The 12,104-nt window shown below is 41.4% G+C and overlaps 1 protein-coding gene across 2 annotated transcripts in view; it reads left to right on the forward strand.

Moving 5' to 3' along the window:
- Positions 1-8,176, forward strand: part of LOC140550239 (B-cell receptor CD22-like) — a 30,038-nt gene extending 21,862 nt beyond the window's left edge. For both annotated transcript variants that reach the window (XM_072674084.1, XM_072674083.1), the window contains 3 exons: positions 1,755-1,845; positions 2,406-2,463; positions 2,768-8,176. In XM_072674084.1, coding sequence (XP_072530185.1) covers positions 1,755-1,845; positions 2,406-2,463; positions 2,768-3,214 — 596 coding nt within the window. In that variant the 3' untranslated portion in view covers positions 3,215-8,176. The remainder of the gene's footprint in view (positions 1-1,754; positions 1,846-2,405; positions 2,464-2,767) is intronic.
- Positions 8,177-12,104: the final 3,928 nt, after the last annotated feature.

Raw genomic sequence — 12,104 nt, forward strand, 5'->3', positions numbered from 1 at the left:
CAATAATCCACCACCCTAATAATTAACCCTTCTGATCCACCACCCTAATAATTAACCCTTCTGATCCACCACCCCAATAATCCACCACCCTAATAATTAACCCTTCTGATCCACCACCCCAATAATCCACCACCCTAATAATTAACCCTTCTGATCCACCACCCCAATAATCCACCACCCTAATAATTAAGCCTTCTAATCCACCACCGCAATAATCCTCCAACCTAATAATTAACCCTTCTGATCCACCACCCAATAATCCACCACCCTAATAATTTTCCCTTCTGATCCACCACCCCAATAATCCACCACCCTAATAATTAACCCTTCTAATCCGCCACCCCAATAATCCACCACCCTAATAATTAACCCTTCTGATCCACCACCCCAATAATCCACCACCCCAATAATCCACCACCCTAATAATTAACCCTTCTAATCCACCACCCCAATAATCCACCACCCTAATAATTAACCCTTCTAATCCATAACCCCAATAATCCACCACCCTAATAATTAACCCTTCTAATCCACCACCCCAATAATCCACCACCCTAATAATTAACCCTTCTGACCCACCACCCCAATAATCCACCAATTTAATAATCCACCAACCCAATATTCCAAAACCCCAGTAATCAAACACCCCAATAAATAATAACACTTAAATAATCAGCAAACCTAACGATTCACCGCCCCGATAATCCACTACCCTAATATTAGAAAACTATACAAAAAAAACCCTAAAAATAAACAGCCTCTGTTCTCAACTCTGTTTCCATAGAGACGCTTTTAGAGAAACATTTGTTCTTTTTTTGTACTTTTTAGAGAAATACGTGTTCTTGTTCATGGTATTTAATTAAAAAAAATGCTGTGTGCTTTAAACTGTCTCACTGCTAAAAAAGGAAGTAAGACAGCTGCAAGGGTTCACTCAAAAAAACATTAGCTAGCAAGATCTTCAAATAGACTGGTTAAAGACTTCTCTTTCTGGTCCAGTGGGAACATTGAACTTTAAACAGTGACATGGCTAGTGTTTCCGTTGCTCACTACTGATGTGGACATTTGCATGATTGTAATCTCTGTCACATTCACAGCTAGGCTTTCCACTAACATATCTTAATTTATTGAGGTCTTAACCTGCAGCCATGATGTGAAGTTTACAGACATCCGTCATAAACATGAAGGCCATGGCAATATTGGGCTTCCAGTGGTTTCTTCAAGATAAGAATGGAGTCAAACGTTTTCATTGTTCTGGATTGTTTTCATTGTTTCATTTCATTCTGAAATCAATACAGACTTACATACACACAAGGTCAACAGTGTCCATACAGGACATCTAATGTTTGATAAATGTATCTTAGTAAAATGCACCATGACCAGATAGCAATCTACAAGCTTCTGCAGAAGTATGGTTGGATTCGATAATAGTGTGGAAGTCGGGAGTTTGGAAAGGCCATTACAAAAGATGAATGTACTGTTGGAACGTCCAGTTGGGTTCAGCCATCTTGCTGAAGGTTTGAGATCATGCTGAAGAATTCTGAGGTAGTCTTCCTTCTTCATGATTCCATTCACTTTGTAGTGTAGCAGCAGAACAGTCCCAGAGCATGATACTACCACCACCATGCTTAACAGCTGGTGTACCTACTGTTGAATGTTGTACCTTTACTTCTCCAAACATACCTCTAGTTACTGTGTCCAAAAAACAAATTGTTGAACATGTGAGTGAACATTCTTCTCTTTGTTCTTCATCACAGTAGGTCCTTTCCATGTTTTCTCGGTGCTGGTTGGGGCTGCTATTGGAGCTTTTGCAGTGATGCTGCTGTGCACCGTATATGTGTTCAGAAGGTGAGTCTATTGTGTAAACCGACTCCACATGCTAAAGACTGAGTGATTCAGCCAGGGATGCTTTTTGAATGAAGAACAATACTGGGCTGCCAGTCAGAACAGAGCTTATTTACATGTCAGTCTTAACAAAATAACAGATAACAAAAACCTCCTGTGTAGAACTAAAGGCATAAGGAGAGGTAGCAAAGAATGACCTTTTATTCACCCTCGTAAATGGGAAGATGTGCTGTCCATGCAGTTTACCTGGTAAAGCCTCTCTTCCTCTTCATTCCTTCATTCCTCATTCCTTCAGTCTATTTTAAAAGTACAGCTATTGGTTAAACAGTCTGCAGATGCACTGTAAAGCCTGAACCCAGAGAGGAAATTGACTTGGTTATATTTCCAGACTGTTTTACAGTTTTCTACTGTTCTGACTGTTTTGAGTGAGCTTCAAATGAACTCATTTGTTTACGGTGAAGTGTTCAGCTTATCTGTTATTTGGTTATTTGATATTTTGATATATTTGTATATATGGTGGAGATGTAATCTGATCGTTGGAGAGAAATGTGATTGTTTTTCAGGAGAGTGCATCACAAACCTTCAAACAAAGAAAGTGCAGGACTCATTTTGAACGAGAGGGTTAGTAAGAAACTGCATTCAGTACGAACACATACATATATGGTCACTGTAAAAAAACCTGGGTTAAATCAGATTTTGCTGTTTTTCACTTACTCCATAATGTGAATCTGGAAGTTGTTGTTTATACGGTATTGCATGATGAATTGACCAATATAAATGCTCTGAATAAAATCTACACTGACTTCCATTAACAGATAAGAGTTTTTTTCTTTCTCCTGTTTTGGAGATTTTTGCAGGAGAGTAACATTTTCAAGTGAAACCAGGTTGTCCAGCTAATAAATATGATTTTCTGTTGTACCCACAGGCTGTTTGTCAGGATGACGAGGAAGAGTCCCTGAATTGCAACAAATCATCCAAACTGGCGCTAAGTCACAGGAATCCAGACATCCTGCACTACTCCACCATCTCCTTTCCAAATGGCGAAGAAGGGTCTGGTGAAATCAGGGGTCTTTCCTCACTTACGCCTGAGTACGCCACCGTCCAGCACGGCTACAGAGAACAGTGTGAGGGAGAAACTGCAGAGGACGTTGTAGCTGAGGACAAAGAAACTAAAGCATATGAGATGGTACAGCCTTCAGAAGAGGAGGTAACATACGGAAACATCGTCCGTCACAAGGCCGCTTTGCCAGACGTGGATGTTAGCGTGAATTTAGAACAAACAAAGCCAGAGCAGCTCACACCCTCAGCTGAAGCTGAAGGCCTTTATGCAGAGGTTAAACATAAACCAGAGCTCAGAGCCTCAAAGAAATAAAAGAACAAGACCACCTCATGTTATATAGTGAGTGATGCTTCACCAGTCTGTGAAATCAGCTTCAAATCAGTCACTGTTTTTTTTTCTTCATAGGTAAAACAGGCAGGGGAGAGAAGGGTACAGAGCAAAACGGGTTTCATATTTGTTTGTTTTTTTAACTATATATTAAACTTTTTAGTACAGTTATGTACTGTTTGAAACAGACCTGCTTTCCCACCTAAACACATCAAAATGTGTCAGTTCAAATATTTATGACCAGTGAAAATAGGCTGCTGTGTCAAACCCTTCCCATTTATTTACACCACAAAGCAAAACAGCAGATATCAGCCCCATCAAACTCAACTAGAATGTAATACCATCACATCTACAGTACACTCCTGACCCACCATCACATCTACAGTACACTCCTGACCTACCATCACATCTACAGTACACTCCTGACCTACAATCACATCTACAGTACACTCCTGACCCACCATCATATCTACAATACACTCCTGACTGACCCACCATCACATCTACAGTACACTCCTGACCCACCATCACATCTACAGTACACTCCTGACTGATCCACCATCACATCTACAGTACACTCCTGACCTACCATCACATCTACAGTACACTCCTGACCCATTATCACATCTACAGTACACTCCTGACCTACAATCACATCTACAGTACACTCCTGACCTACAATCACATCTACAGTACACTGCTGACCCACTACCACATCTACAGTACACTCCTGACCCATCATTAAATCTACAGTACACTCCTGACTGACCCACCATCACATCTACAGTACACTCCTGGCCCACCATTACGTCTACAGTACGCTCCTGACCCATCATCAAATCTACAGTACGCTCCTGACCCACAATCACATCTACAGTATGCTCCTGACCCACCATCACATCTACAGTACACTCCTGACTGACCCACCATCACATCTACAGTACACTCCCGACCCACCATCACATCTACAGTACACTCCTACTGACCCACTATCACATCTACAGTACACTCCTGACCCACTATCACATCTACAGTACTCTCCTACTGACCAACTATCACATCTACAGTACACTCCTGACCCACTATCACATCTACAGTACACTCCTGACCCGCCATCACATCTACAGTACACTCCTGACCTACCATCACATCTACAGTACACTCCTGACTCACCATCACATCTACAGTACACTCCTGGCCCACCATCACATCTACAGTACACTCCTGACCCACCATCACATCTACAGTACACTCCCGACCCACCATCACATCTACAGTACACTCCTACTGACCCACTATCACATCTACAGTACACTCCTGACCCATCAATAAATCTACAGTACACTCCTGACCCACCCTCACATCTACAGTACACTCCTGACCCACCATCACATCTACAGTACACTCCCGACCCACCATCACATCTACAGTACACTCCTACTGACCCACTATCACATCTACAGTACACTCCTGACCCATCATTAAATCTACAGTACGCTCCTGACCCACCATCACATCTACAGTACACTCCTGACCCACCATCACATCTACAGTACACTCCTGACTCACCATCACATCTACAGTACACTCCTGGCCCACCATCACATCTACAGTACGCTCCTGACCCATCATCAAATCTACAGTACACTCCTGACCCACAATCACATCTACAGTACACTCCTGACTGACCCACCATCACATCTACAGTACACTCCTGACCCACCATCACATCTACAGTATGCTCCTGACCCACCATCACATTTACAGTACACTCCTGACTGACCCACCATCACATCTACAGTACACTCCTGACCCACCATCACATCTACAGTACGCTCCTGACTGACCCACCATCACATCTACAGTACGCTCCTGACCCACCATCACATCTACAGCACACTCCTGACTGACCCACCATCACATCTACAGTACACTCCTGACCCACCATCACATCTACAGTACACTCCTGACCCACAATCACATCTACAGTACACTCCTGACCCACTTTTGTCCAAAACATCTTGTTCTTATTCATTTTAACATTCATTATAAATATTGTTATAGCATTTATAGCTTACCACTATAGATTACCACTTTTAAGTTTTAAGGCCCAGAAAAAAGACTCTGAAGTAAAAGGAGGTAGTGGTTCATAGTAACATCATGTAAAATCTGTGTAGACACCTTTTGTGAAAAAAAGTTTAGAAAAAGTGCTTCTCAACCAAACAGCTTGCGTAGCTGAAACTGAGACTGTTATATGAAAATACGACTTACAATACATTAAAAACACACTGTTTAATCAGTTATTCGAAATGGTTAAAGATCAGCCTGTTATTTTACCATAACCATGAATGATCAGGATACTTACAGAAACTCAGAAAATCTGGCTGTGATTGGCCAGATGCTCACAGCAACACTGTGAGAAGGGCTGATTTGCACATGTAGCCTTCTGTGATATCACTGGCAATATAATATTGTTATCATGATATCCTGGATATCGTCAGTAGTTAAAGAACACTGACCCTCTGCATTAAAAGAACACTGTTCTGTTTAATTAGATTCATTTGTTCAGAAAAATCACACGTACCACAAAAATGTCTTCAGTTATTGTGAGATTATTGTATACTGTATCGCCCACCCCTCAACGTCAATATTGCAAAGAATAGTTTATGATAACAATTAACAAGCAGCAGTTTTACCACTAATCAGGATATTTGGTTAAATCTATTTTTATTGTTAGGAATTAGAGATCAGTCAGAACTCACTGAAAAATCTAACATCTTATTTACTGTACATATTATAAATAAACAATACACCAGCTGCCTCTTCAAAAAAGCCACATATCACTGTTCTATGAAAGACTTCAGGTCTGAAATTAAATCAGGAGAACACTGTATTTGAACTGTGCACTTTAGATGCTTTTTAGATACTGTACCCACCTTTAACCTGCAGTCCAACTAAATATCTATTATATCCACTTTAATTTATTAAACATTAATATTTCTACATCTACCTCAGTAGATAATTTTAGGGGGGGTAAAGTGTACAGTCAAATACAGGGAAACTGGAATTAGTTCAAACACACAAACAATTACATTCCTTCAAAAACAAACTAGAAAAGCTTTTAACTAAAACATTTACACTTTTATTTCTATCCTTTTTTGGCTTTTATGGTTGTGTATTAAAGAAAACTTTGAAATGTAACTTGATTCTGTTCAGAATGAATTTATTGTTTGTGGTTTTGTGCTGGTGTTTGTATAAGTTATTAATATTTTTGTACATTTTCGCTGTCATGCAAAAACTTCTGAAGCAGACGAGCTTTTCAACCTGAACACATAAAAATATCTGTGTCCAAATAAATCTTATATTATTATTACTAAATATTATATAATCATATATTATAGCTTCTGCTCTGTCTGTGTCCAAAAAAATTAGCTATAGTGAAAGTATTTTGGAGTCTTACAAAGAAGTTTGTTTTTTTACTGCAAGAATTTCATGATGAATGGACCAGTAGAATATGAATATGCTTCAGTGCTTTTTTACATTGACTTAAATTAAAAGTTAAGAGGGTTTATTTCCTTCTCATGTAAAGCTGCTGTTTTGGAAATACACGGTTTTTGTGTGACAGTGACACTGTTTACTATATGGACAAAAGTATTTGGACACCTACATGGGAGATGTGAGCTCCCATTCTAACCCCATAGTGAGCTCTTCAGAACCTCCTGTTCTTTCACTCATGCCTGGGTTGCTCCCCCCAACAATCGCTAAACGTCTCCTAATTTTAGGGTGATCGCAAACGATGAACGAGTATCCTGTAGAGTGTGGGGTTTATTATCCAGTCTTTAGTCCCTCAATCTCCCCTCAGTTCAGTCGTTGTCCTGTGGTGTAGGGTAGATGTCGATTCTCTGGTGTAAAACGTGACTTTGATGTCATGCCTGAAAGACCATCAGCCAATGAGAGCTGAGCTGAACTGAACTTTTCAGATATAGTCAGCAGAGCTCACACTGCAACAAGCTGGCATTGGTTCACTAAAATATTCATTTGAAACACAAATAACAGTCTTCATTAAGGAGAAGCTGGGAAATAGTTAACACGTTTAGGCTTTATTAATTACTGCTGGCTTTGTTTCTCACATGAGACCAAATTACAGCCCAGATAAACAGTAACAGCTTCTAATTACACCGTTCTACAAAGTTCCCACATTCTGCTCTTCAGTTTGCCTGTTTCTGTACGACGTAGCAGTTTACGAGAAACTCCCACAAGGGTTTGAAGGTTCAGTGCAGTCGTTTGCTCGCATGCATAATCTGAAAGGTCAGTGTTTTCATTCAGGGCAGATGATGTCGTGTGGGAACTTTAAAGACTAACTAGGATTTCTAAAATCCTGTAGTGTGGGCCAGGCAGTCTGCATGGCTATGGGCCTGATTTTGTACACCTGCAGAAATGGAACTGAATCAAACACCTGACATTAACGTTTAACGCATTATATTGTCCCAATACTTTTGTCCATATGGCGTACACAGCTTGATCTGCACAGCTTGCTCTAATTTATTTGCTTATTTATTTGTCAGGGATAATGCTAGTTGAGTCCACTCCTGTTGTTGCTGTCCAGTCTCAGGTCCAGCACACACACTGTACATTCTCCTGTTAAGGGAAGTGGACTGAGCGTCTCCTACATGTTCTTTAATGCACTTATAGATCAGTTATGTACAAGCTTTTTCTCTCTAAGGTATCTCAACTGCTAAATGTTTTACGTTATTAATATTGCTTTAGAATTACCAAATGTTGCTTTAGAAATATTAGAATAAAGGCTTTATAGGATGTGATGCAGAACAGTCTGGTCAGTCATATACTAAAGATCTATCCAGTCATTGATTCAGTTCAGAGTAAAGTGCAAAAAGAGCAAATCTTGTATGTACAATTTACTTTAAATAAAACTGAAGCCTGAAGAAACCTGTGTTTATAATCTCACTTTATTGTAATAAGCTCTGAATATCTAGGTGAGCATAATTGATTATTGGAGATAACAGAACAGATTTACTTTTTTCTAGCATTTATCAGAAGCTCTTCTCCAGAGCGACTTACAAAAGAGCTTCACTGTTTACTGAAGAAGAAGCTCAGCTAGTTTAAATAGACTAAAACTCAGATCCTCTAATCTTAGACTCTACAAAACACAAGTCAGTCTGGAGACCATAATAGTCTTCTCTTCACCCAAGTACTCTCAGAAGAGGAGGGTCTTCAGTCTGGGTTTGAGGACAGTGAGAGTTGGACTCTGCTGTTCGGACACCCAGGGGAAGCTCGTTCCACCACTTCGGTGCAGGACAGTAAAAAATCTGGACGCTCGTCTTCCGTGGATCTTAAAGGATGGCGGGTCGAGCCGAGCCGTACTTGAAGCTGGAAGGGCTCTTGGTGCAGATCAGCTTTTGACCATCGCCATCAAGTACGGAGGGGCTGGCTGGTCCAGTCTTGGCTTTGTAGACCAGAGTCAGGGAAGCCAGTGAAGAGAGAACTCAACAGAGCTGAACAGGGCTGAACTTGGACCCCAGCCATTCAGTAAAAGTGCAGAAATCAAAGCCCACCCTTCATTCATTTACATTTTCACTCAAATGATGTTTCATTTATCAGAGATATTTTTGAGAAGTTTAGATAGAAGATAAACCACCTTCCTAGGGTTCATGAGTACAAACGAAATGGAAACCCTAACAACCTCCTGCATCACGCCCATCACATAAGCATGAGAAAGAGAAGAAAGTGAAGGTCCACTTTTGCATCAGATCTGACTGTGAGAAGACGACTCTGAGCTGTGGGAGTGAAAGAATGTGAAGCTGGTGAAGAAGCTTTTACTGAGGACAGACACATACAACAAATGCCCTGGTGCTATTCTCAGAATAACAGACGGACCACACCAGAGTCCTGACATCAACATCACTGAATGTGTTTGGGATGAACAGGAAGGTGAGAAGTAGAAAATGCTCTCACTTCTGAGGCTGAACTTTGGAGGTGTGGAGAACTCTCCTGCAGGTTTTGCAGAAGAATGAAAGTCAGTACTGGAGTAATGGAGTGTGATGGCGTAATGGAGGTTAAGGGGGAGCTCTGAACACTCAAACACCTGCTATTAGAGTTAGATGTTGAGGATTCTGTTATTTTCTGTTAAGTAGATGTTTTCTTTTCGAACTGAAAAGTGAAGAAATTTTGTCTACAAATTAAAAAACAAGGGGTGCTCTGACTCTTGCACGGCTATGTAGCTTTTAGCAGTTGGTGATGGTGGTAAACAGAACTTCCTGTGAACTGTATTTTCACATCCTATTTTACTGGTTTCAGCACTGCTGTTTGCTGAGCCGGTGACGGCTCTGTCAATATGCTGACAGAAAGTGACCACAAGACCAGAAGTTGTTTCAGAGAGTTTAACTGGAGGACCTTGTGTTCAGATTTATACTGATGCAATTTCTAATTTTATTCTTTATTCTAGGCTAAAACACAAAGTTCACATTACAGTGCAGTTTGACCAAAGATCGATAGTAGAAAAGGGTTAATATGGTGCTGCTGTCCCCTTTCTGCCTTACTTTAGGACTACATCAGCCATTGGTTTGTTTCATGATGATGTTTTATGATGGCTCTATTTACTTACTAATTTACGTTGGACTGTGTTTTCAATGTACTTTAGGATTGTATCATCATCAGTACAGCCTACATTTGTAACAGCCATAACATTAGTACCCCTGTCAGGCAAAATGAAGAACTCTGTTGATCTACATATTAGTCAGCAAGTGAACAGTCAGTTCATGAAGGTGTTAGAGGTTTTGGAAGCGAGAAAAATGGGCAAGACAAGAACCAAACTGTGATGTTCTAGACTACTGGATCAGAACATCAGGCAGGTCTTATGGGGTGTTCCCGGTATACAGTGGTCAGCAACCAAAAGTGCTCCAAAGATGAACAACTATATACCAGCAACAGGGTCAAGGGCACTGAAGGCTAATTAATGCTCATAGAGGTCCCACCTCACAACTTACCGGACTTAAAGGATCTGCTAATGTCTGTCAGAGGTATCTCGACGGGTCAGCTCTGTTTTGGCGGTGTTAGAGGGACCTACTCAATCTATCAATATGTATTTGGTCGTTCAGTCCAAATGTAAACAAATCCAGCACCCAGGAAATGGCTTTGGGCTTTGTAGCCTAGTTTCAGGCTAGTTAATAGGTAAACACACTTTCACTGTAAACGGGATTGTTGGTATTGTCCCAGTTTGAGTTCATTGGGCCTCTTTCTCCGATATCTTCCTAAAAATATTCTTAAATGAGTTGTTGAGAAACGTCCTAACTGAAAGTCTAGGTCAGCCTCATGATGTGTTTTAAAGAGCAGGATTGTTCACAGTTCTGCTCTTCTGATGATGGATCCCTCATCGGGCAAAACACTGGGGAACGTCAGGATCTTCATCAAAACTGCGTACGCAGGATTTAGGACGTTTCTCCTGAAGAACTGATCTGATCCTCCAGTTTAAAGCTTTCAGTGCATCCAAAGATGATACAGGTACTGTACGTCCTGTGCTCTCACCATAACAATACCTCCAAAATAGAGCATTGTTTCACTGATTTAGGTCGAAATGGACAAATTCAGCCTGGAAAAAGGTCATCCAAGCCCAGCCAAGGCCTCCTCCTCCAGCCACAGGCCTGAGCTGTGCACTGGCCGCAGTACTGGAAATAAAGTGTATTTACTGGAACAACAGTGAGTCCAGTCTGCTGCTCTGAGATGACTCAGGGAACAGCCGAGAAGAGGAACAGCAGCAGAAGCAGACATTATGTAAAACCACAGCATTACAGCACTTGTCTTCACACGTTCGGTTCGTTCTCAGGCTGTGAATGTGCATGTTCACCTCATCAGACTTAAAACATAGGCTTTATATAGTTCTACACATGAGGAGCCTCAGGACGTCTAGAAAACACTACTAATAATAGTAGTAGTAGTAAATTCAGTAACAGTAATAATAATAAACATTTATTTTTTTAATAAAATGAGCGAGTCAAGCTTTAGAGCAGCTCCGCTGGGCCTGATCCACCCTGTCAGTCAGGGTCACGGTCACTGCAGTGCTGAGACTGACCCACCACCCAAATAATACTACAGTCTGCTCTATGGTGGTCAGTCCTGGGGGGTCCTGAGCATTAAAGAACAGGGTGAGAGAAGGAGGCTGACAACAGAGTCTGCAGAGAAACTGATGGAGACCGTCTGGACACACAGTGCTCCTGTATAGAAGCAAGGGGGTGGTGTTAATATTATGGCTGGTCGGTGTTCGTAGGTAATACTAGGAGTGGGCAATATGACAGTATTTATGGGTAATATGGGTCTCTGTACTCTGTAGTTTTGCATGGCACAATATGAATGTATTATTAAGCCAGCAGCATCAGATGAACTACACAGACTGGAGAAGAGGACAGTTTGTGGTCATTTGTACAAGATTATCACTCTGGTTTAAGTTTACTCTTGATTTTTCAGCCTCGTGTCTACAGTGAGAGAAACGCCCAGAGCAGCGAGTCCAGGTTTGGGCTGTAGATGTTGCAACTGTGTTGCTGAATAACGTCTTTGTGAAGTGTGGGAACATCCGGACGAGGCGAGTAAAATGCAGAAGTGCATGATCGCTGGTCAGGCCGTGTCGAGATACTAAAATACACCGCTGTTCATAAAAAGGCCTTTGTGGTGAGAGCTCCACCAAAACCTCAGGTCAGCCCAACGCTCTGAACAGACCCGAATAACACACACCCGACTCCTCACTCCACCAGCGGACAGGAGGTCTCGCCACGCCGGCCCTCCGCGGTGTAACTGACAAAGCTTGTGGCACGCGGCCTTTTCAACGGTTCCAGCACCCACCCTAATTCCATCTATAGATGTCGTG

This window comes from Salminus brasiliensis, chromosome 2 (genome assembly GCF_030463535.1).
Source record: "Salminus brasiliensis chromosome 2, fSalBra1.hap2, whole genome shotgun sequence".
In the NCBI taxonomy this organism is placed as follows: domain Eukaryota; kingdom Metazoa; phylum Chordata; class Actinopteri; order Characiformes; family Bryconidae; genus Salminus; species Salminus brasiliensis.